At 30.3% G+C, this 27,957-nt stretch overlaps 1 protein-coding gene and 1 long non-coding RNA gene across 2 annotated transcripts; one reads left to right on the forward strand and one right to left on the reverse strand.

The window, feature by feature from the left end:
• On the forward strand, window positions 1-27,719 carry LOC123663216 (ras-like protein family member 10B). The gene is made up of 3 exons (XM_045597913.1): window positions 1-76; window positions 18,301-18,449; window positions 26,597-27,719. Exons 1-3 carry the CDS (start codon window positions 1-3, stop codon window positions 27,218-27,220), a joined length of 849 nt encoding a protein of 282 aa, XP_045453869.1. The 3' UTR covers window positions 27,221-27,719.
• LOC123663217 lies at window positions 7,880-10,348 on the reverse strand. The gene is made up of 6 exons (XR_006744629.1): window positions 10,121-10,348; window positions 9,719-9,927; window positions 9,462-9,624; window positions 8,807-9,270; window positions 8,132-8,398; window positions 7,880-7,975 (listed from the first exon to the last, which is right to left on the reverse strand). It is a non-coding gene; the product is annotated as an uncharacterized LOC123663217 (long non-coding RNA).
• Window positions 27,720-27,957: the final 238 nt, after the last annotated feature.

The raw sequence follows: 27,957 nt of genomic DNA on the forward strand, positions 1-27,957 counted from the left end.
ATGAATAGATTGGAAAGTTCGTCGAAGAAAGACAAGGATGATGAAAAAGCGCGGAGCAACTGTACGAAAGCAATGGGTAATATTATCATATTTGATAATATATTTATATTTAATAGTAGTATTAATAAGAGTTTTATAACTTTGACCTTAATGTCTGCCTGTGTATCTGTTTGTGGCATCGCAACTCTCGGACAGATGGGCCGATTTCGACGCGTTTTCTTTTTACAAGAAAGCAAGTTTATTTGCGGTGATTTTTATTTATTTTGGGTAAAAATTTCTTCAACGGTTTGAAGACTATTAGCTCTCCAAATATATATGACATTTTCGGCACAAATGTAATTATTTTCTATTTTCGTATGATTATTCAACTACACGTTTCAAAAGTGCCAGTATAATCATTAAAATGAAAATGAAAATTATAAGAAAATATTAACTTGATGCTGAAACCAGAACCGCGAGAGCCAAACTCTTCGAAAACTTACGATAGATAATTATATCGTATTTGTATTCACTAATTTAGTTTCAATGACTAGTTCCTTGCAAGTTATGATCTTGCGACATGGCCTCGTTGACCTGGTACTGCAAATGGTAGTCGAGGGAGTTTAAACTTTTATACAACTTACCCGTGTGATAATTATGTTCATTTGAAATTCATCTAAACAATACTGGACTAATTTAAAAGTTTTGTTAAAGTTACGTGCTTATTTATGTCACCTTAAACATTCCTTTAAAAATGTAAATTATATAAAACCTGAGGTATGTTACCGGTAATCAACCATAAACAATTCAAGCTAATTGTATATCGTGTCCAATATAATGTTATTCATCTACCCGTAGCAGAATATCGCGGTATATTTTTCTCCAATGTTTTTTCTTTCATAGAAAATTAGGTCAATGTCCACCAGTAGGACACTAATCAACTGGTAAAGATATTAATCTATGTATATAAATGTAGTCACTAAACTAATATTATAACATTGCCATATACATATGTGTTAAAATATTTACTACGTACAGTTAGTGGTACTAAATACTAACGATTGTTTTTTACTAAAACTTAAAATATTAATAACAATCTCTGCAGACGTTGAAAAGGATATCTACAATACAAAAGTTGATATTAGTCATAAATTTGTTTTAACGATTAATCATTAATAGTAAGACGTAACTGTGTTTGGTCGAAAACAAAAAATAAAACTCAGTGAAAAGTTATGCGGTGTAAACGCTTTATTAAATATAACTCGAATAGTACTTATCAGATCTCAATTAAATTTAAATGGGACTCCATGACACGCACCGCCTTTCGATTAAAAAAATCATCAAAATCGGTCTACCCAGTCAAAACTTCTGATTAAACATACATAAATGAAAAAGAAAATACAATCGAAATGAGGATTTCCGTCTTTTTTGGAAGCCGTTTAACAAATACAAAAATGTATGGTCTTAAGCCTAAACTAAGCTGATGTTGAGACAATTATTATTCTAAAGAAAACTCTCGCGACACGAATGTAATTTGTCTTAAAGAAAACGTTAATATGTATCATCTAAATATAAATAAAAATGAATGTTGCTAAGCGCATAACTCGAGAATGGCTCGACCGATTCGGCTAATTTATTTTTTTGTATGTTCCTTAAGGCTCACGGAAGGTTTTAATACTAAAAATAAAGTTAAAAAATATATTTAATTATTTATCGTTGTATCCATTTGTTATAAGTATTCTTTGACGGTTCGCAGGAAAGTGGACATAAGGTGCCAATATATTTAATTTTTACGATTAACTTTTGACAGAACGAAGTTTTTCCGGGCAGCTAATGTACAATAATTCTTGAATTCGAGTGAAATCTTTGGAATGATGATGAGGATCTAATTATAAGTTTCTAAAACAAATTTAATTAATGTCGTAGAATTTTGGTTTCTATTGTTGAGCTAAATTTAATTTCTATCTTCAATAAATATCAGAACAAAGACATAACAAATACGTACACAGAGAAATGTATGCGTTCATCTGTTCTTCTTTATATATATATTCAAATAAGTAATTCAATGTGCTAATAATTGTATTTGCTCAGGGCTGGCTTTGTCGCACCGAAGACGCTGCTGCCCGTCTTCGGCCTGTGTATTTAAAAGTCAGCAGTTGGATGGTTATCCCGCCATCGGTCGGCTTTATAAATTCCAAGAGAGGGGATGGCTTTGTTCTTAATTCCGTAACCACACAGCATAATAAAACGTAAAACAACATAAGTGGATGAAAAAAATTAACAAACGCACTAGTCGTCACTACGATTTTCGAGGATTTCCCTCGATTTCTCTAGGATTCCATCATCAGATCCTGGTTTACTTATCATGGTACCACACTTGGGATATCTCTTTCCAACAATATAAAAATCGATCGGTCGAAATGATTAACCTCCTCCTTGAAGTCGGCTAAAAATCTTACTTTCTTTGATCAGCTGAGTAATTAAATGTTATTTGAAGTGCAACTTCTTGGTACTATTAAATCAAAGACTTCAAAAGTGGAGTCAAACCTTTTAGATGATTGAAGCGCACATTTTACTAACATTCCTAGAACTCACTGTAGTTAGTCCATTCATTGTGCTATCTAGAGCTCCTTGACTGCTGGATCTAGATATATATAGCCTTTTTTATCAAAAAGATGTTCTTCATAATATAATAAGGTTTATCTTTTAAATATTTTTACTAGTAGTAGACTACTTTATTTGTTAATGATATAAGTACTTGTAAAATATAAAACGTTAGGTATGCTATTATAGGTATATTATTTTTGGTTACACTTCCGTTACTTGGATTGTCTGGGAGAATTGGCTACCCAGCCATAAGTCCGCCTATTGTACTTCACAGTCTGTAACTATCTTAAAATTTGTTTGCTGTACAATAAAGTATAAATAAATACTAATTGTGATATATTTAATGGTATATAATAATTAATAATGATAATTATAAGTTATATCGAGATGTTGAAATTTTGAAGTATCAGACTGTTAGGATTAGAAATATATAATATCATTGACCTACTCTTTTAATTTTAAATGTAATACATAATTTAATTGATACTTGCTGTATTTACAATACGTACATATCATCGAATATGTGATATGATTATGACGCATAGAACATTCGCAGTAATTGCCAAGCCGGTTAACGAGTAACAAATACAAAATCTTCCGAAACTGTACAATATTTATTGCTCATTCAAGTCGCATCTCGGTCGGCTAAACTTAATTTCCTTGGGAGAACTTAATTAAACATTAATTTATATCCATTTATAGCAACAGAATAATGAGATTTTTGGATTTAAACAGAAATAAATTTAGCTTTAACGTAATTACATAAATACATTTTTATGATTGTGGTTATAAAAGGCAATTGGATTATAAAATACGATCAAAGTTCTCAAGTGAAGGTCGATCATTATTATATGTTGTAGTTGTTTTATTTGAAGATATAAGTACCCGCTATCCCAGAAAACCCTGAAGTTTTGTTAAATATAGTCTATAAACAAACGAGGCTTGAACGGAGCGCACAAGCGAATGTACAGTTCATGTGGGTAGAAATTAAAAAAAATGTAGGTACTTGAACAAATAATAATTGTGAATTACTATTTATTCTCTAAAATATGCGAGGTTACCTTGAAGGATACAAGGACTACCGATTAATTTATAAGTTCAAAATCCCGAGTTAGTAAATCAGAAGTCCGTCTCGTATATTACATTTCGTTGTTTCATTCTTCAGATATAATTTACTAGGTACATAGTTAGAGACATCTAAGTTTTGCTACATAAACCAAGGAAGCTCCAGGTTCTAAATTAACTTTCTTTCTGTTTGTATATAATTTTAAATTAACTGTAATTATTACTAGCAATAAATATGGACCTCGCAAAACTGTCATGTTCGTTTGCCGGTCGTTGATAAAAGTTCATGAAAGTTTGAAAATCAGTGGTCGTCCAACCTGACGTTTTACCAATGACATCTAATATACATTGAATGAACACTTGATGCGCGAGTAGCAGATGTGGCGGCGTACCGTGTATTGTCATCACTAAACACACACTTCATTAAATGCATATGGATGTATACACGGAACATATACCAAAATAACATTTTTTTTACAATTTTTGTCTGTTTGTCTGTCTGTCTGTTGCTAATCTCTGAAATGGCTGGATAAATTTTGATGGAACTTTCACTGGCAGATAGCATATGTAGTAAGGAGTAACTTAGACTACTTTTATTTTAGAAATTTACTTATTTTATAACTCTGTGAACTGAACAATATTTTACTACTTTATTGTTTAATTCCACACGGACGAAGTCGCGGGCACAGTTACTTTATAAATATAATTTTTTACGTCGTTTTCTGTAAATTGTAAAAAAAACTCCTTTAATTTTTCATTCTTTTGTATGTCATGAAAGAATAAATTATCCGCGAGAACATGATTTATTTTGTTAAATTATGTCAGATTAGACATTACATTTCGTATCTCGAATTTTTTCCATACGATTTTACTCTAAGTATCTATTTTAATACAAATTAGGTTCATAATGTAATCTATAAGTTAGTCAGTTATGCTAAATTACAAAAAACTTGAAATGAGAATAAATTATACTGTCAAAAATTATTTAACGACATTTTAGAAAATATTTGATTCCAGCGCCATCTAGTTAGTTTGCAATGTAATACTATCGATGTTAATGTAACAACCTTTGTAGTTACTATAGTACACGCTAGGTGGCTCTACCTATCAAAAACAATATAGATTTTTTTATTTTAATTAAAAGAAATTCAAAATGTCACGGTAGTTTCCGTAAACAGTTAAAATTAGATCTTCCTATTATTTTTAAATTTATCATATGTGAAAGGTAAGAAATTAGAAAACAAACAATAATAAGAATCTATCTATATTTCATACACTATCACTCGATTGGCCTATACGTCCGAGATGTTTTGTTATGTCGTTGTCACGTTAAACTATCGCCCGTAAACCAACTTTACAGACAAGCAATTTTTTTGTTGCATGAGTCCCACTATTGCTACGTGTGAACAAATTGTTTGTTGGGTTAGAGAGTCACCCACAATTCCTAATACGATGCGTATTAGGAATTGTGGGTACAAGAGAGAGAGTAAAAAAAATCCTACAGAATCTTAAATTAATTATGGATGAAGAGAAATAAAAAAAAAATAACAAGTTTAACAATTTATTTTGAATTTAATCTAAAGTTACTCCGGGGAGAATAAAATAAATAAAGTACATAATTTGCCTAATTCCTGGACAAGTGGCTGGAGAATTGGCTAACAAATAAATTTAACAGTCGTCTCGCCATCGGTAGCCCCGCTTCCAGAAGCAGTTTAATGTAAGCCGGCTTGAAGAGAATTCGGGTTGTGGCTAATTCGGGTTGTCGGTGATTCGGGTTGTGAGAGAACTCGGAATGTGGGGTCCTCGGACCTTCAGAAGGACGCCACGAGGTAACTCTCCATCCACAAGCGCCGCCGCAAACGCCACACCAAGGACCCTGGAAGGACACACCAAAACGGTGAGCCTTTCCGAAGCCAACCCTCCACTATCACCGGGTTGACAAAGGAAACGGCCCACCAGAGACAAAGCACACCCTACCATTACACAGCAATAAGCAAACAAGAAGTCAATACAAAAATTACACAGCCAGGACATTATAACAAATTTCAAAAACTCACAAAATCAATTTACACTAATGCAAAGCTTAAACCATATGGAACTACAATGACTCACCCACAATAAATTGCACCCAGATCTTAAGTCGGCGAGAGAATCCAACAAAGAGACCGCAAACCCTCGCCCTGAGGCTTATATACAGCAAACCCAGCGCGTCGCGACACTACTACCCCCTAAGGTGAACCGCGACGTAATACAATACGAGGGTATTCCAAAAATTAAATCAGTCGTCTAGAAAAAGAGTAAATAGCAATGCTAATGCGTAACTGTGCTATTATACATCAGCAACTTTGTACATTAATAAGTAAATGACTGTAATCTAGAGCTATTTATATATATATATATATATATATATATATATATATATATATATATATATATATATATATATATATATATATATATATATATATATATATTCTCCAAGCCATGAACAATATACAGAATTGCAATTAAATTGATAACCGTTGATCACACATTTAAGAAATTCTTCAATCTATGCCGTTGATGGATTCTTAGCATCAATTCATTTAAAACAATCTCATCCTTTAGTGCCGTTAGCCAGAAACTTTCAATAATATTTTACAAAGAATTTCAAAAATAAAAATTCGTACAGCAACTTACGGATTCGTTCATTTATTTATATGATACATTACGTATAGGTATAAACTATGTAGATTGCTTACAAAATGTTGACCAGAGTTTCCGTTAATGCAATGGGTCAATACATGTTGTTGCATATTTTGTCGATCGGTAGGACAAATACGATAAGGAGTGATATTTTTTATCTTCATACTAAAAAATGATACTAAAATGGGTATTGAGATATATCTCGTTATATATATTCGTTTTTGAATGATAAGGTCAGTGGTAATTCACAACCATCTACTATAAAATAATTGTAAAAGACCAGCATATACCTTGCACTGAGGAGCATGGACTTTCCCGAGTAGAAATTTTTGCGTCTTCCTAGTCAGGACCGGACCGTGCATGCCTGATCAGGACTAGATAAGGCATGTAACGCAGATGATGTATCTGGACCTGATCAGGACAACCTGATCTGGACCTGATCAGGTTTTCCTGATCTCAGGTCATACCTGATCTGGACCTGATCAGGTTTCCCTGGTCAGGTCCAGATACATCATCTGCGTTACATGCCTTATCTAGTCCTGATCAGGCATGCACGGTCCGGTCCTTGGTTGCTTGATCCAAATCGAGTATGCCCAGCGCGGTCCTTTTAAATAAAACACGAATGTACAGTCTTGACAAAATTGTTTATTAAAAAACTTGGTTGTCTGCAAACCGTCATAACAAAACATCTCCTCGGATGCATAGGCCGATCAGATAGATGCGGCACAAGTATACATATGAGCGTAACGAAGCCGGCGTTAATCGATTTATTAGACGTCACGTCAAAAAAAAAAAAAAGAAATGATATTATGTTACTTAACATACTATGTATATTTAAAATAACATATTATGTATATTTAAAATAACATATTATATATATTTAACATAACATAACAATACACTTTATTGTGCACTTAAACAGAAATAAAACTTATCCGATTGAAAAAAAAAACATATTTATATCCATTTATTTTTTCAAATGTATTATTTATTTTTGTTTTTACTTTAAATATCAATTATTTTTATGTTATAGTTAATTAATAATAATAATGATTGTTATTAAATATTATGAATTAATTTTTCTTTTTGTTTGCTTAGCAAAATATTTTACACAGCAAAAAAAAAAAGATTTTAAAAAAGTAAATAAATTAAAAGCGATTAGTTGTTTTTATTTATCTTCATTAGATTGGTAGTTTTTTGATCCTGGATACCCTGTACCCATCCCAATCTTTATTATTATATTAGCATTATTCAATACTGCAGACAATGCTTGATGGAATTTATTATCGAAAATACTTTCTTGATTATTTTCGAATTTCTGTCTTACTGCAGCTTAAATACAAAATTTAAATTAATCATGTACGTAATTAAATTAGTAATAGTAAAAAATAATTATTATTAGGTATAAAATATTAACATATAATTAAGAAATAATTAGGTATCAGTGATAGTAATTCTGCACTATATAATGATTAACATACTTTTTATAGAAGTGAAAAATTCGTATCTTTGAAAACTTTTTTTTGAAGTTGATTTAACTGCTACATATGACATCTCTTGTTATATAAACACGATTAATATTTCCCATATTACGGGTAAAAGTATTTTTTCCATCAAGAGAAAAGTATATACGTTTATTCTGGAAAAGAAAATTTATTATAATTATGTGTATGATTAATTAATTATTATGATTAGCATTTTATCAAATATGACAATTTCAATATTGTCAGATAGAGCCACTATATTAGATCTTTAATATATTTGTATATAAAAATATAGTTTATTAAAAACTTACCATTTTATTTTTATATTTTTCGCCTTTTAATTTTTCATTGAATTTATCAAAATAATATCTTCCATTGTTGATAGCGGAAATTCTAATTTTTGGACCACTGGATTTCCTTCAGGATCTGTTAATAAACTGAAATCTAACAGCTGAGTACTGTTATTTTTTTTTTTATTTCAGATAGGATTTGGTAACGTCAGCAGATATGGCCTTTTAAATTCGCTAATTGTTTTGATAGACTGTTATAATTATGTTTGATACATTCCAGCAAAGAATCTGTTGAAAATAAATTATATATTATTTTTTTTTAACTAATACAATGATTTAAATTTCAAAATTGTGACACTGATGTAAATATATAAATATATCCTGGGGGGATCGGGGATTGGGTCGGCAACGCGCTTGCGATGCTTCTGGTTTTGCAGGCGTCTATAAGCTACGGTAATCGCTTACCATCAGGTGAGCCGTACGCTTGTTTGTTGACCTAGTGACATAAAAAAAAAAAAAAAAAAAAAAAAAAAAAAAAAAAAAAAAAAAAAAAAAAAAAAAATCTTGATAGATAAATATTATCACGATTACAACACTCCACAATTTCAGAATGGAATCTATATTATGATTTTGTGAATAATTATAATAAGTATAGATATCCTAATAAATTAAAAACAATATATATTTTTTTCTTACCACTGGATACAGTATTTTTTGTTGATGATGATCTAGCTGCTAATATATTCATTTCAGCTTCTGTTTCAGATTTATGATGATGATGAAAAGGGATTATCAGCAATTGTTGCTAATGTACTGTCTTCATGTGCTATTTCCATACGCATATTTATGTCCTTCAAATTCGAGTTGATTTTTCTTATTTTTCTACGTTTATTTGATGGTGATGATGAAGATGATCAAGGTGGTATAGTGTAGATTATGAACTAATTTTTTCCTTTTTTTTGAGCCAACTATGTAGTTAGTACTGTCATTAATTCGTTTTTTTAGTTTCATTATTTATTTTCATAGGTTTACATAACGATGACGGTGGTGATGAAGATATCGAAGACGCTATTGATGTAGATGACCATTTGAGACTATGTTTTTAGGCTTGTTTCTTCACAATTTTTTGGTTAAATTTTTTTGGCTTTTATTTCTTAGTTCTAGTGGAATGAAAAAATTTGAAATAAAATTTCAGTATTATAACTTAATTGATAATATAAAAATTAACGATTAAAAATAAATTTATATCAATTAATATATAATATATATCCCTTGTTAAAAAAAAAAACATTAGTAAAAAAAATATTAGAAATTAATCAACAATATTTACATTTTAAACAATAAATATTACCTGCAATTTCAGTGGGTTCGTCAGTTAACTCTAAAGCTATTTAGCTAAATATATTATCTATTTTTAATCAATCCTTTGCTTTAGCAGACTACTCATTATTGGTAGAGAAGAATAGGGGTTCTTTTTAATCTTATTAATTTTTTCTCTGCCTCTTCCATTGTTTCTGATAATATTAATTGTAATTATGAATTACTTTCTTATTATTATGACAATGAAATAACAATTCTTAAAAATCTATAATTTAAATAATAATTTACCTGCTGTGCCACTTATTTGAACATAAAACGTTGGCCATGTCGGGCAGACCCTTCACAATGTTTAACTATCATTTGTAATAATTTACAATACTTAGTACTTTTTAACAATGATTCGGGCTATTTACATCCGGTACCACGATATTCAATATATCAATTTCTTTATTGGATGAATCATTTAAAAATAAAACTAATGCATACATAAAAGCCATCTGAAAAAAACAGATTATTGAAATATAAAATTATTTTAAAAATAGTAAAGAATTGTAATGTATTTTTTCAATGATTTTTACTAACCTTAAATGTTTTACGTAGGTAATTAAACAAAAAACGAAGCTTTACACACAACACAAATTTTTATCTTTCTAAATTAGTCCACAAGTTCGTATTTTGTACACAATACACCGAGTAAACGTCTAGAGAGAAGTTTATAGTACACTTTTTTTTGTTTAACACAATATTATTATGGTTCAGTTTTTGTATTGAACTTATTTAATCTTGATATTATTTACATTAATATGCTAATCGACAAATAACTTTTAAGTTATATAAAAAATATAATTATACTTTCAAAAAATGCTTTTTTATGACACAAAATTCTTTATCACTTCAAAGATTAATACACTGAAACACTGATGTGACTTGTGAGTGATGTGCGTCTTAACGAAGAACACTGTGAACAAGATCCGACATGTTGCTTCGTGACGTCACGCGTTGTCGCTTATTATTTCGTTCCTTATTATGTTGTATTTATATTAATATTTTCGTTAATTTTTATTTATTGTATATAATTCAATACAAGATTATATTATGTTATATTCGTTATTATATTCATGTTATTTAATAGAAATTAAAGGCAGTTTTTTATATATAATTTACTCAATTGACTGGATGTGAAGAAAGACTATCAAATTGTGCTTGTAAATCTTGAAATACAATAAATGAATAAATCGATCATAATTATGATAAAAATAACTTTACGTCATGTAATTATTGTTTCTATAAATTTAATGAAAAACGGAAATAAAAATAGTATCTAATTAAGTCGAAATCTTGGAATTGAATTTCAAATCAAGAGTAAAGAAAAATAACTCTGTTCATTGATTTATTTATTTTTTGACGGCTATCTTAAAATTTAACTATGCACGCGTTAGTGAAATTTAATAAAGTTTAAATAACAGATTAGTATACATATATGTAGCTAGGTCTAAATCAGGCTAATCAGGCAGGGTTTATATCAAGAGCTATGGAGCAAAAATACTTGGAAAATCACATACCTACCTACTTATTTATCTAACAAATTTAGAATACAGAACAAACACAGTTTTTTTTGTATACTGAGTTAACAAATTAGGTACGAAATTGGGTATGCAAATGAAACAAGTAAAATTATTGGTTAAAGTAACAAAACAAGTAATAAACGAATAAATAATTAATATTTTTAATCTAAAAATATTTCATTAAATCGATGGAAATTTCTTCTGATTATTATTTAAAATCGAATTTGTTATTATCTAATCTCTGAAACGGCTGGACAGATTTTGACGGGACTTTCACTGGCAGATAGTTGATGTAACAAGGAGTAACTTAGGCTACTCTTATAATGACATGGTCAATTTTTGTATGGGCGTTCGAACTTAGTGTACTTAGTGGCTTTGTCGCACCTAAGACGCTGCTGCCCATCTTCGGCCTGTGTGTTTCAAAGCCAGCGGTTAGATGGTTATCCCGCCATCGGTCGGCTTCTTAGGTTCCAAGGTGGTAGTGGAACTGTGTTATCCCTTAGTCGCCTCTTACGACACCCACGGGAAGAGAGGGAGTGGCTATATTCTTTACTACCTAGGCTGTTCTTATTTGATCTAGACCTGGTCCTGATATTGCAGTGTGCCTTACCATACTTGGTTATATTTTACATCAGGCTACCCTTGTCTGGACCGGACCTGGTCCTGATGAAGTATGCCTTACCATACTTGGTTATATTTTACATCAGTCTATCCTTGTCAGGACCGGACCTGGTCCTGATCCAGTATGCCTTACCATACTTGATTATATTTTACATCAGGTTATCCTTGTCTGGACCGGACCTGGTCCTGATCCAGTATGCCTTACCATACTTGATTACATTTTACATCAGGCTGTCTTTGTCTGGACCGGACCTGGTCCTGATAGAGCTTGCCGGATCAGGCGTACCTTATCCTATCCTGATCCGGTCCAGATACATGATCTGGTTGAGCCTGACCTTTTTTCTACTCGGGTTTAGCTGCTAGACCGGATGCAGCGCAGTGCCGTCGGCGAGTCAATACTTTAATCGCTCGCCTCCGAGGTACCCTGCACCCCCCTCCCCTGTTCAACGGGAAAGGCGCAACCAGTTTCCCTGTCGGATTCGTGTAACTGAAATTGAAGGTGTCGTTTTGATGACGAAACGTTTTCCTTAATAGAAACCCCTTGTTATCCTCTCTTACCTTAACCGCTTAAACCTTTCTCTGTCTGATAATAGCTATTTATCATCATCGATAATAATGTCATTGCTTTATAAAAGTGGATATTTTCACCTAGTCGGAGCAGAAAATTTGTAATTTTTTTTCACGTAACCCTAATGACATACATACATAGATACATAGGCGCTGTAATTTCAACGTTAATACGTAATAACGTAATAAAATGAGAAATATATAAAATGTAAAATATCCATGGTCAATAATGTGTGGATGTGTATGTGTAATTTTGTGAGTGTCTATGCCTGTGTATTTGTATGTAAGTCGGTGTGGGTATGGATAAATGACTGCGTAGATTATTCATTATATTATGCTAGTAAGTACTTTTTATTGTAAATTAAATTCCTTTAATGCCCTGCAGTTTAGTTTTAGTTCCTGGGTACATATAAAGCTATATTCTTCCGACATAATACTCTTATAGTTTTTCTTCTTCTTATTTTTTTTTTTAATTTACATAGAGTTAATTTAATTTAAACACGTTATAAATATTGCTCTAGGTAACATTAAAACAACTATACAATTTAAATAAAAGTTCATACCACAGATAAACCAACATTTTCAATAACTTCACGCTAATTAACAGTGTTATAGTATAAATTTATGTATAAAAACTGACTAAACTGTAGTTATTTATCAAAAGCTTAAACCGAAACCGCTACGTGACCGGAGGCTTTATGTTTTATATATTTTGGAAAATGTTATGATAAAGTTGAATATTTTCATTAGGAACGTGATTCCTTAGCAACTGTTCATATCGGTCGGGGAAAAAGTTTCTTCGTATTTTGTAAAGAAATTAAAGGTAAGATTGTAACAATTTTTTTGACATTAATTATAATATATTTGTATTTTTTTTTTTTTCGATAAATTGCCACTATTTCGTAGGTAGGTTTAACTGAGGTAGGGCACAGCAGGAAATTTCTGCTTCAAAATATGGAGCAGCCCGATTGGTGTAGTACCTAACTTACAGAAGAAGACAGTTAAATAATACTGTTTTCAAGCAGTATTGTGTTCCTGTTGGTGAGTAAGGTGACCAGAGTTCCTGATTAAGGATAGAGTCGATAACGCGCTTGCGATGCTTCTGGTGATGCAGGCGTCTATAAGCTACGGTATTCGCTTACCATCAGGTGAGCCGTACGCTTGTTTGCCGACCTAGTTATGTATAAAATAAAAAAAAATATATATCTCTTACACGGTTTATTGAATTTATGATCTAATTTAAGTGCTTTTACTTCGCATTACCCAAATTATACAGTCACTTGAAAGATTAACCATATAATCAAGAGCTATCGAAACCTATACTTGTACATATAATAGATATTGATAATTAATCATAAGTGACCCAATTTTCTGACATAATTTAATCATGTATCGTTCGTAAATAGTATGTCAGTTCGTAATAGTTATTATATCACATAAAAGCTCTTGATAATCTTGGGTTAGGCTGTAACGATTTGTTAACACTACATTTATTTGTGTGTAAAATCACATGAAACTTTGAACGAAATATAGAATCCTGGATACAGTTTTGATGTTAACCATTATTTCCTGGAAAAAACGAACTCTGAATGTTGCGACTAATTCATACATTGTTAAATATAACATGTACACTATGATACCATAAACTTCTTTTTTTCTCATATAGCTTATTATTTTTGAATATTTTATAAATGTGTACATTATAAACATATAACATGTTGATAGGTATGATGTGCTTGTGCTTTGTCTCTGATGTGTGTTGCTTTATGAAATATATATAAATACTAGCTGATTCGGCAAACGTTGTCTTGCCGCTAAACGCTATTTAAAAATAGAGGTTGGTGGTAGAAGGGTGAAAAAGGGTTGTATGTATTTTTTAACGCCAAATCATAATAAAATAAAGAATAAATAATTTATCTAAAAATTTAAAAGAAAATTTGGGGGTGGACTACCCTTAAAATGTAGGGGGATGAAAAATAGATGTTGTTCGATTCTCAGACCTACCCAATATGCACACAAAATTTCAGGAGAATCGGTCAAGCCGTTTCGGAGGAGTTTAGCTACAAACACCGCGACACGAGAATTTTATATATTAGATAAAATACATAAATAAATAATGAATACTAGCAATGTAGTATTATTGTTATATTATTATTTTATTTTGTCTAAGCAAAGCAATTTATTCTATTTCTTCTTATAAAATATGTTATAAACGCACTCACACACAGACATAGTATGTATATAGTCTCACATCATACTATGTCAGTCCACAGCTCCACATTAGACTCTCTAAGTTCTCAAATACCATCAAGAGATATTTATTGTATGTCAATTATTTGTATGTCAATCCACTTTGATTCTCTCGTGGATACTCCAGTTTTTGTTATTATCCTGGAGAGAGATTTCAAGTACAACCTATTTCATTGAGCGTTAAATTCCTTTAATCTTTCGGATTAGTCCCATTGTCGGTGGTAACGTCTCAATATTAGTACGTGTCATATATTTTATTTAAGTAAAAATTTATAATAATAATATAAAAATACGTAATAATTCATGTTCTTTTTTACCTTATGTGTTCATGTATAAATCGCTAAAACTAACTGAACATTGAACTTTAAGGACTTAACATTTGTTTGAAGCCTATCCATCCAAAAAAAATAATATGATTTCATGATAAAAAATTAATAGGAATTCGTTTGTCAAAGTTTTGATAAAATCATCTAAAATATTGATGAAGGCGGTAATGTAAGAGATGGTTTTACGAAGTAAGCTGCTAGAAATAATTAATCTATGATTACAAAGACGAAATTCCAACCAGTGAACCAGTATCGAAATAAACTTCTTCGAAACACCAAACATTTTATCTGTAAAGTACTCGTATTTAGCAATAAATCTCCTACAAAGGATTTTAGAAGTATCTGTCGTAATGAGTTTCCAATTTCCTTTTAAAGTTAAAGTATCAATTTTAATATGACACGTGACGTAGTGCTTGCCTTAGTTGAAGTTTGAGATGAGCGTTATTAATTGTTGTATGTTTCGTGTTACTAACAGCTGAATATTTTTGTAAAAATTGTGATCTTTGTGATGCTCTATTAAGAGCTGTATTAAGTGGAGTTTTTTGCCGGTTCTTCTCTGCAGGATCTACATTCCGAATCGCTGGTAGCTTTACTTTTACAAAAATAATAATGATTTTTAAAGTTTTTAATCTGTAAAATGAAAATTCGAAAGTGCTCATGGGACCTATTTGAATAAAGTTGATTTTGATTTTGAGTATTTTTTTATACACACTGAAAGGATATACTTTATTTAAAATCGATATCAATTTTGAATACAGAAAAAAAATCTATATAAACGCATAAGTACATAACTGACATTGTAGTAATTCACAAAATTAAAATAGTCTTTCCGATCATTTAGGATAGGAATACTAAAGTACGATAATCAGAAATATTAAACATTTAAATATTTCAAATATTTATAAATCAAATAGAATGCAGGTAAACCTGTAACAAAATAAATGAAGATGCCACATCGTTAAACCAGAACGTTTCTAAATAAAAATGTTATAACATTGAACTGAAAGTTGTAAGAAAGTATCGCTAAATTCACTAGTATTAAAATTATACTTAAGAATCACCACATCGTAGTAGTGGAAGACATCGTAAACAAATGTAAATATATTAAAACAAATCTCAGAAATATATATCTGTCAACCCACAATAGAGCGCTGTGGCATATTAAGCCATAAAACATATAGATGACATGGTATTTTTCTCCTTAATGAAGAAAAGGCCTACCTAACAGGAAAAGGCCTATCTTTTAGGGCAAATAAAAAAATATTTAGAGGAATATTTAAAGAAAACAAAAATAAGTCATACTTAATAGGTGTGTGTATAATAATATCTATACTAATATTTTAAAGAGGTAAAGTTTCTAACTTTGTTTGTTTGTAAGGGGTATGGGTGAGGTTACTTCGCTAATACTAATCCGATCACGAAAATTCATTGTATTTAGTCTACAGCAAATTTTTTACGTTATTACTTATTATTTTTATATTCGTATATCCGATACGAACTTACCAATTTTACCATCGTTCTTTCAACGAGAACGCTAACAAGTTGAGGACAAAGTATTTTCGTTCACTCTACAAATCAAGGAAATGGGTCGCAGTGAAAACAAAAATCTCTCTTGAATCACTGAATCTGTAATTTATTGACTTGTTTTTGCGCACAACAGGAAAATATATCTGGTCTGATGCTTTCCAGGAAAACTTTAATGTATAACTTACAGCATGTTGTTTACGACCGCTGTTTGGAATAGATTCAGTAATGTCACTGCAGTGTTTGAACGTGAACTATAAAAGTTAATCTGTACAATATTATCTTAGAAACAAAAGTAGTTATTTGAGAAATTTTTCTAGCGTTGTAATTTTGGATTACATTAATTGCTTTAGATTTTCGAAATATTTTTGTAATCCTGTGAACAATAATTATGTAATACCTGGAAATTCAGAATTTTTATGTTTTGTGTTTGGTGTATTAAATTATTTGAAAATTAAAAGATTGCTTACTGAAAATAATATAAATATTTAGAGGTAATATACGATAATTAAAATTTCAAAAAATGATTCAATAATATACGGAAGTTACTGTGTAATATTGTAACCAACTTAAGGTATGAATATGAAATTCGAATTTTGATTTTTTACAATACCGAAATGGCCAAAAATGATAGTTTAACAGTAATATACGTAATTATAATTATAAATTACAAAGTAAAGAAGGTGAGATAAGATAAATAGGTAAGTATACAGGTATATGTCGCATTTAATTATGTACATACATACTCGTAACTATGATATACAATTTTTTTTTTGTCAAAAGCTGCGAGAGAAATTTTACTCGAGAATTAATACGTTATATTGAAATTTATATTCGACCGGTAAAACACGTTGCAATGTTTAAAAAGTTTATTGTCGTCAGTTTTATATTGTTATTTTATTTTAGGAGCTACGATTTTTTTTAGGATTCTAACTTGTAAACTTTGTATAGTGTTAAGATAAGTTTTAAAGGTTCTACCATAGGTCGTGATACCGTCCGTAGCATAAGTAGAATTTTAAATGGTATTTTCTTCTTAATTATAACTACATTAGCCAAGAAGGATCTGAGTTGGTCACATACAGTACATATATGAGGTTTCCAATTAATATAACAGTCCTCCACCAATCCAAGATAAGTATGCTTTTTAACGGTTTCTACGACTGGGCACTTGCATTGGTTGATATTTAGATGAATACAATTATAATTATGGGCTTTTAATCTATTATTTGTTTCACAGAATGTCTTAGTGTATGGTGAGTATATGTGAACTAATTTTGTGTTGGATGCGTTAAGTACAAGCCCGTTGTCATGGCACCACTTATTTAGTAAATCAAAATCATTCTGCATTTTTTCCAGTGCTTTGTTTACGTTTGAATCTGCTATTAAGAGGCAAGTGTCATTAGCGTACTGGTACGATGAACAAAACTTAAATACATTATTCATGTCATTTACGTACGCTATGAAGTGCAATGGACCAAGCAGCGATCCTTGCGCTGTGCCTTCAGAAAGAGATATTACATCACTTGTAACATTTCCTATTTTTACGAAATAGAAACTATTTCTTAAGTATTCTTTGCGCCATTTTAGAACGGGATCGGGGTTAATTTTACGTATTAGATTTATAGTTATATATGAAATGTGTTGTTGTGAAGTTTATGTAAAAAATAGTTTCACACTTAATATAAAATATTGTACTATTCCAATTTTGCTATATAGTGACCTCAAAAACTACATCAACAGAACTTAAAATAAGTTTATTTATTTATAAAGAATGGTACACAGCACAGAATATTTAAAAAAAACCATGAATGAAATATCATAAGGGCCAATTACGACTATTCATCCGTTTAATGTTAAATTAACAAACGTGAAAATAAGAAAGTAAAACAAAATAACTAAGATGATAAAACCGGACACGAAAAAACATACTTATTTTTATTTTAAACTAATAAATAAGTATATAAAATTAAGTTTAATATAACGCAGTGGATTAAAAAAATATATATATTGCTTCTAGAATTGGACCTGGATTACCTAGAGCGCGGTGGGGTTGGCAACATGACGGTAGGCGGAGCACCCAGCGTGGAACCCAGTCCAGACAGTCTGGATCTCGTCAAAGTGGTGTTCCTAGGCGCACCGGCAGTTGGCAAGACCAGTATCATTCAGGTGTGTAATCAATGAAATAAATATTCTAATTTTGTGTATTACAAGTGATTGGTTAACAGTTTATAAATATTTTGTGTTTCTTAAATATTATCAAAAAAAGGTTGAGGTTAACACAAATTCAATGGATGTTGTATTATTTCGACTTCTTAAAAAAAAAAAATGAGAAAAATAACCGTATATTAAAAGCAAAGTCATTAAGCGATAGCATAAAAACTAAATCCTAAAATTAAATGTGATGATAGCGGAAAATGTTAAGCACAAACGGAATAAAATCAGAAATGAATTTTTAAATTAAGTTATTCGTTCACTACGCATGAAATATTAATTTGAAGGAAGCTTTTTAACTTTTTGAATTTTTATCAACAATTGAGTCCATTGCGAGCGTTAAATATAATTATCTCGCTATTTTCACCTAAAGTTGTAAAATTCTTACGAAGGATGAATTATATAAAAAGTTGTCTTTCATTTTAACGTCATAACAAGTTCTTTACTAAGTGAACTTATATATTTAGTGCATTTACAGCAGTACAAGGTTGAGTTGAGTTGAGACGAGTTTGAAGAAATGTTATTTTTAGTATGACAAACTTACATTCTTTTCAAAGATTTTAATGTGTTTATTGTGAAAGTTTTGACAGCAAATAAACTGAACTCGGTATAAAAATAATAATTAATAAACATATGCATCAGGTAATTATTAACTACAACCAATATATGTAATTGTATAAATAAAGCCATAATAATTATATGAATATTAAAAACTAGTAAACATAGATTAAGTATTAATTAACAACTTTAAATAGTCGGATACATTAAAATTGTTTTAATTTTATTAAACTTGGAGTCTAAAAGAATTAAATAAAACGTTAAATATATCCGTAAATATATCTTTTTCAATTTTACCTCCACGCTCCCCTTCCGTAGCAAACCAACCGACACGTAATCAAATAACCGTATCATATTTGATATATAAATCTGGAACATAATAAATATTTTATCTAATTTGAATGTAATTTTACTTTACAGTTACTGATTACCCTTGTTGTTTTGTGCATTTTGTTTCTATCCTTTTAGATTTTTATTTGTGTTTATTATATGCTCATTTTATATAAGCCGTATTGAGGTATTAAATACCATTTTAAATCACAGAGAAAACTTCGCAGGCCCTGCCTTGATTTTAACAAGTCATGACTTGTTTTACAGTACGTTTATATTTTAATTAGTGTGAAAAATATTTTATTAAAATTCTATTTATTTGAATAAATATGATACGTTCAATTTATTATTGATTGAGTACAATTAAAAAGAGACACAGTACGATTTAGATTTACAGGTAGATTTCCGTAGATACGGCTAAAATTATAACGCCGAAAAAACAGTTTTCTTGTAGGGCAACCCGACTTTGATTTATAACATATTTTTACAACGGTCATAGTAATACGAATTCTGTAAAATCTTCAAAAAAAAAACTACTGCTACAACAAATATAACTACGGTTTCAAATGATAAAACCTGTGATCATAAATAGACGCCTTAGAGCCTAATAGGTAATCACTTGGTTCCATTTTGTTGGCTCTGAGTAATAATAAAATATACAAACATTTCTCATTCAGCGTTTTATAAGGCTTTTTAAATAAATTTCAAATGATTGGAAAGAGCTCGTTAAATAATTTTTGTATAAGAAATTGCAAAAACGAAATATTTGAAATTTATTTAATACTAGCTTCTGCCCGCGACTTCGTCCGCGTGGAATAGTTACTTTGGAGTAATTGGAAAAGCTCTCAAAAATTCTTTCACTTCTATTGGTCTTAACGTGGTATATAGCCCCCTCCTTCCTCGATTCGAAGGGCTATCTAACACTGATAGATTTTTTCAAATTGGACCAGTAGTTCCTGAGATTAGCGCGTTCAAGCAAATAAACAAATAAAGAAACAAACTCATTAGCTTTATAATATTAGTATAGATTAGGATCGCTACGGAAGTATTTACTTATGATACTCGCGGCTGAAAAACTAATTTTATCATTGACAAAAACATTTTTAAAAGGATTTTTTTTGGCACAATATATCTGTAATTAATAAAAGAAGATCGATTCTTTAAGAAGAGAAATTGCATAATAAGTTTACTATCACTAATTCAAATAATAAATAATTAAGAAAACAGCTCATGCTTTGACTACTATGAAATTAGTTTTACAAACTGAATTACGGAGTTATGCTGTTATTCCAGGATCCTCTGGCGGCTCTTTTTTCTTTAACTGTTTATGAACTATATTAATCTTAATTTAACATTTTCATTGTTTAGCCCATATATCATACAAGAATTTATCTCTGCGACATTAATTAGACTGTAAAAAATTACCATAGGCCACAGATTAGTTGCTATACGAAAATTATTCGAAAACGGGATATTAACCATGTTTATTATTTTCGACATTGAATTCGAATGTCTTGATTACGAGATTAGTTGCTATAGACCAGTTATAGGTTTCGCACATTTTGTCTATCCTATTATCGCCCGTATCGTCATTATTGTAGCATAGCTTGTTGAAACGGTAGAAGATGGACAATTTTTGCTACACATAGTTATTGTAACTCTGCTGATATTGCAATTTTTAGACATACGCAAGATATCTTCTACTCAGTGTCCGTATTTTCTGAAACCTGATTAAGAATGGTTTATAAATAGTGCTAGTTATAACGTTTAATAAGTATCATACACCACTAAAGTAAATAAATGCATTTAAATAGTAACAAATTACTAACTTACCTACAATACTAAAACATGTACTCGCGTCGGTCTTAAGACCCGATCACGATAATAAAGTGTCAAGTCTACACTCACTAATCAATGCGTAACAACAAATTAAGATATTACTGGAAAGCGCGACGTTTCATTGATTGTAATTTTTGAAAAAAAAACAACGAATCATTGATTTGTCGGACTTTGAAACCAATGAGCGAGTATAGGAAGGTTAAAAATGAATATATCAATGTTTTATTAAAATGACGCAGATATTTTCGAGACAAAATGTTATTAAAAAAATAAATAAAACAAATATACATCATTATCTGTACCCTGAGCGCGTTGTTAAGCTTTTTTTTGGTCGTACCAACTCAAAAACCTTCGTGGGCTCATGCACAACATTTTGATGAAGATCATGACATGATTAAATGCATAAGTTACGATTCTATAAAGGGAATACAGACAAACATTCATTTATATATATATATATATATATATATATATATACAGATTTAAGACTAAAAGGGTCACATTCACTATAAAATAGTCGATTACGCTAATCCAGGAACCGGGGCGATCGTTCATTTAGATATTGATGTTTCAAACAATTTCAAAGCATGAATCACTTTATTTAAAGACCTAAAAGCCTTTAATAAGGGTATTAGTCATTGCAGATGTCGATTAAGCCTTTCTGGCTTAGTATATAATGTTATTAAGAGAAACATTGTCGTCTACAATTATTTAAAATAAGATCCTGCAAAAATAAAGCTAAATTTATGAAAATATAACGTATAATATAATCATATAATACAAAATATAAGAGAAATAAAATAGAATTTTTTTTATTTTATAAATCTAGCAGCTATTATTAATTAAGCTTACTATAATTGTTACCTTAAAGTTGTTCCGAGCCGAGTAGCTGATTTCGCTGAATTTTCAAGTGATAAATTTATTTGTGAATTATCTCATGTTCAGGGTGAAGGTGAATATCAGTCGAAAATATGAATATTACAGGACAAATTCTGAGTCACTTCAGCATATCACAGCCCACTGTTGGACATAGGACTCCACAAGTTCACGTTCATGTGCATTAGAAATATATTATCAATTTTTATTATATTTGTGGTTGACTGTTTTTGAGATAATAACTTACTCATAAGACTGTCGCGGACTTTTTTGTAGGACTAATTAAGATAAACATTTCTCTTATACATTATATACGTGTAAACTCTGCAGTTTTTGCAGCGTACGTCAGAATAGCTCGCAGATGGTAGATTCGCAAGTTATTTGAAAATTATCGTTATATATTGGACAATTCACACACTATCTTTAAAAAGTATAGCCTATGTGTTATTCTAATGTATAAACTATATTATTGTAAGCTTTCAGTATAATTCATTCAGTAGTTTTTGCGTGAAAGAGGAACAAACATCCATACATCCATACATACAAACTTTTCGTTTATAATATTAATAGGATAGGTAGGTTACATATTTATATAACAAAAGTTACTTTTAACTCATTAGTTTGAGCTTTAAATAAGTTAATACGTTTTCGATATATGATTCAAATGTCCCCACCCACGAAAGACTTGACCATATATATTTTTAAAGGGAAAATAATGATAAATATGTTGTAAATCTTGAAAATTTAATAAGAAGAGAGATAACGACATGCATGTAAAAATTATTATTATTTTTAACAATAGTTTATTAAACATTATATACATATTTACAATTCAAACTTAAGAACTAAATATTTACAGATAGTTTTGGTATAAATCATGTCCGCTTGGAATTGTGCCAAGAATGCTGGCAGCATTTCCCCGTTGAATTTGCATGTAAAATAGATGTTAATCATGTTTTTTTGTTTTTCAACATGACATTAAAATATCCGTTTTACATATAAATTTAGACTCACGTGTACATGTATAATTAACTTAATAAAAACATACGATCAAGTTCTTCGTGATCTTTGTTTGATCCTATAATTTACCTTTCCTTAGGGAACTTTTTATCCATGATCTTTATTCAAATTGTACCCTTATTAACTGTTATCAGCTAGTGAATAAGCGATGTGTATAAAGCCATATTTATTATTTAGCTACCTACATAAGTTGAAATACCTTTGATATCTACATACTGAATTTTCTAATGTATAGCTCTGTCTGTTACCTGTAATATTACAAACCTTAGGAGAATTAATATATATCTATCTAAGTATATCAAGATACGTTACCTAGAAAGGTACGTTCTTAGTATAAATGTGTCCTAAAAATCCTACGAAATTAAAAAATACGATGGACTATAAAATACCTCGCTATAAATGAGAAATGTTCACCAATCTAATGTAATAATGTAACCAATAATGTAATAATGTAATAATGTAAATAATAATGTAACCAAGGTAATGTGTCTTCTAAAAGTAATTTGTCGTTAAGACGTATTGAACTTACTGTTAATATTGTTATGAAATATCTCAGGCAGTTGAATGTTGATAAGGGTTCAGGACCGGATGGCTTGCCACCTATTTTTTTTCAATTGTGCCACAAATCTTTGGCTTATCCGCTTCTGCTTTTGTTTTCTTTATCTTTACGATCGGGTATCATGCCTGATATTTGGAAACGATCTTACGTTGTTCCTGTGTACAAGTCTGGTGATAGGCATAATGTTGAAAATTACAGACCGATTTCAAAATTGTCTACTGTTGCTAAATTGTTTGAGAAAATTGTGTATAACAATATTTATCCAAGTCTTAGGCCTTTCTTAATGAGTCAACAGCATGGGTTTGTGGACGGGAGATCAACGGAGAGTAATTTGTGTGAGTTTGTCCATCGCATTTCTATTGCCATGGATCAGGGTTACCAGGTGGATGTCGTGTATACCGACTATTCTAAGGCATTTGATAAGATACCACATGCAATATTGATAAATAAACTAGAAAGAGTCGGTATACATGGCGATCTACTTCGATGGCTTTCTTCTTACCTATATAACCGTAGCCAAGCAGTGACAGTGAAAGGGCATGTTTCCTCTTTTGTGCCCGTTTCTTCTGGTGTACCCCAGGGCTCGCACCTTGGTCCTCTACTTTTCAATATTTTTATAAATGATATACATAAATTTTTCGAGAATTCAGATATACTTCTTTATGCTGATGACATGAAAATTTTTAGGTGTGTATCTAATAATTCTGACTGCATACTACTTCAGAGTGACTTAAACAAATTGTGTGATTACTGCTCAGTGAATTCTATGTATCTGAACATAAAAAAATGCTACGTGATATCCTTTTCTCGTAAGACTAACACAATTAATATTAATTATCAACTTAATCAAGAGACAATAACACGAGTTACCGAGGTGCGAGACTTGGGTGTTTACATCGATAGTAAATTGACTTTTAAGTCACATATTAATTTTGTTACTGCTAAAGCATTCCGAATGCTTGGCTTTGTGTTGAGAGTGGGACGTGATTTTAAAAATGTCAGCACAATTATTCTCCTTTATAACTCTTTTGTAAGATCTATCTTGGAATACTGCTCAACTGTATGGAATCCATTTTACAAATGTCATGTTGCTCAATTGGAAAAAATTAATTATAAATTTTTAAGTTACAAAGCTTCGCCGCATATTCAAGATATCCCGTATATTCCTTCTTTAGAAAATCGTCGATTGGAGAGAGACCAAATATTTTTATTTAAGTTACTTCGTAATTTTATTGATTCCCCTTATCTACTAAGTAATATATTATTTAGGTGTCCCAAAATAAATACACGTAATCAGTCCCTATTTTACGTGCCTAGAACTAGGACCAAATATACGCAGAATAATTTTACTTTTAGAGCATGTAAAATGTACAACCAATGTTTTCATCACATTGATTTTGCAACTTGTTCAGTGCAATCTTTAAGGAGTGAATTACGATATGCAATAAATTTTTAATTTTTAATTTATCATTAATTATATACATAATTCATGAATTTTAGTTTGATTTTGTTATAAATTAATTTAATTATAATTTTATTATAGTATGATTATGGTATGATTATTTTTAATGTTGTATATATCTGAATTTGTTATCTTTTAATTATTTATTATTTAATTGATGATTGTATGAAATGTTTCTATTCGTACATGTTTACCTAATTATTCAATTTACTACTGTTGAATTATTTATATTTCTGTGTGTATCGATTATTTCTTATTAATGTGTGCTTTTTAGCTTATTAATGAATTGTTTACTATTGGAAACTTTATTGGTTTATGTATTAGTTTTATAAGATTTTTTTTTTGTATTATTGTACTGTTTGTTTCCAAAATAAAATAAAATAAAAAAATAAAAATAAAAATAATAAAGTCAATCTGCCATCATATTATCGGTACCTATATAGATAAAAAACGCGGGCATTGTCTATTCTAAGTCTAAATATCAAATTACTCAATAAAAGTTTCATTTGATTATAAACTATAATTGTTAATACCGTTACGTGAAACGAAAATTTATACGAAAAATTGAAATAAAATTTTTTCAGCACACCATCTATACAAATAAATAAAATTTAAGTGTCTGTTTGTAACATTAAAACAACCTTTTTTTTAAATGCATGTGGATGCATACACGGTACATATACTAAAGTAACATTTTTTACAATTTTTGGCTGTACCGATTTTGACGGGACTTTCACTAGCAGACAGCTGGTGTAATAAGGAGTAACTTAAGCTACTTTCTGCGAACTGAACAATAACTATTTTATTAAATTCCACGCGGACGAAGTCATAAAATAAAATTTTCGATTAAAAATTAAGATTTAATGTGATTCTGACGCGATGTTTTTGTATAATACTATCTTAAATCTTGTGTATATTGGGAGCACGTATATTCAAATGATATCACTTATATTCCTATCTTACAAACATTTTGTATCATAACAAATACATCAACACGTTCGTAAAACCCATTTATATGCATACAGGCTCCTTCTGAATATGATATTGCTCGAAAATGTGCGAAATTATTGTAATAACGCCCTCTCTAAAGGACCAATATTGGAACAAATATTCATTCTTTAGGACGTATACGGTTTGTTTGCTGTTGATAATAATAATGATGAACTTTTACGTACCAACGACAATATTCCAACGTTGGATCAAACATACAAATGTAAAACGAGATCGAGTATTAAATGAGCACGTAGTCCTTAAGAATCCGATATCAGATTTTATGCTTCATTATTTAGATACGTGACTTCAAATAACGGTACAGGTATACTATTATTTACATTTTAAAGTAATATTTAAGACCGGATATCCGTAAAGCGTTCTTATCAAAATCTTTTACGTATATAAGTTATTGTTATCAACAATACGATAATAATTTATATTCATGAAAACATATTTTTGTTACAGCAATTCGTCTGGAGCGACTTCTCGGACGAGTACCATCCGACTGATCGCAAACACACGTACTACCCGTCGGTGATAATCAATGAACATTTATATTCAATTAAAATCACAGACATACCAGTTATACCTTACTTTCCGATCAATTCCTACTACGAATGGGCTCATTACCGATTTTATGGTTTGCGAAACGCAACCGCTTATATCCTGGTATTCGATTTGTCAAATGTAGAAACGTTCCAGTACATTCGAACATTGAGAGATCAAATGGTCGAGAGTAGGGATATGAGAAATGTACCAGTTCTTGTGGTTGGTAACAAACAGGACCTCCTCTGCAGTACAACACCTTCGGCTGCGAGTGGCTTGCAGCAACTGGCGATAGCGGAAAGTGCTTGCGGTGATTCTAGGGAAAAGCGAAGAAACATTGTAAATCTCGTTCGTAAACATTGGAAGTGTGGTTATGTGGAGTGTTCAGCTAAATTTAATTGGCGTGTTATAGCATTATTCAAGGAACTAATGGAAATGGTAGATGCTCTTGAGTGGAGTGGAGGTGGTAAAAGTTCGGAACCACCTCCTGATTCTTCAACTGGAGGTGGTTCATCTAATGAAAATCGATGCACTGTTGCTTAGCACTTTTGTTTGTTAAAATTTGTGTTCAAATTATTGGGTTTCCAGAAACATCAGAGGAACTGAGAAAAAATAATTGAATGATTGTTCTGAAGTAAAGTTTTAAATTATAATTAATAATATGCTTTGTAAATAATAGCTCATGTTTTTTCGAATTGTGTGAAATACAAATGTGTTGTAATTTTAAGTTATGGATATCAAATATGTGTTCTCATATGAAAGCAATTCATCACCTCAATAACATTAATGTTTAAGTATTAAGGTTACTTAGCATTAAGTTATCCGTAACGATGCCATTACGAAACGAAATGATTTCTATTAGTGTTGATTTTGTATTCTGTTATGGTTAATGTTTAGGTCAGAAATATCAAGCAACTTTAGCATACCTACATACATGTATATATTAATGTACTGGACTGTTTTTATTATGGTAAAAACCCATAAAATCTCTTGAAAAATGAATTAACTCAAAATGAATTAAATCTATAACTTATTACCGTTACTTATTTTTATACGTGATTTTTTTAATTTTTAAATCTGTCTATCCAGCCTATTGTAGATTTTTTTATTGGCATAATATAATAAAACGAGAAATGAAAAAGCAGATAATATTACTAATAACGTTCAATTTAAATTTAGTGGTTAAATTTTATTGGTAAAAGAATTGCGCCAACCTTGCATTCTTTTTATTTTTGACAAAAGATCGTAGTAATTTACAAAATAAGCTTAATAGTTTTGTT

The sequence above is a fragment of the Melitaea cinxia genome, chromosome 20 (genome assembly GCF_905220565.1).
Source record: "Melitaea cinxia chromosome 20, ilMelCinx1.1, whole genome shotgun sequence".
Taxonomy (NCBI): Eukaryota; Metazoa; Arthropoda; class Insecta; order Lepidoptera; family Nymphalidae; genus Melitaea; species Melitaea cinxia.

Bases quoted from the DNA above. Each gene is read 5' to 3' on its own strand.
- LOC123663216 (XM_045597913.1), top strand. From the start codon at position 1: ATGAATAGATTGGAAAGTTCGTCGAAGAAAGACAAGGATGATGAAAAA. The intron at 77-18,300 runs GTAATATTATCA...TATTGCTTCTAG, and splicing joins CAACTGTACGAAAGCAATGG to AATTGGACCTGGATTACCTA. The intron at 18,450-26,596 runs GTGTGTAATCAA...TTTTTGTTACAG, and splicing joins GCAAGACCAGTATCATTCAG to CAATTCGTCTGGAGCGACTT.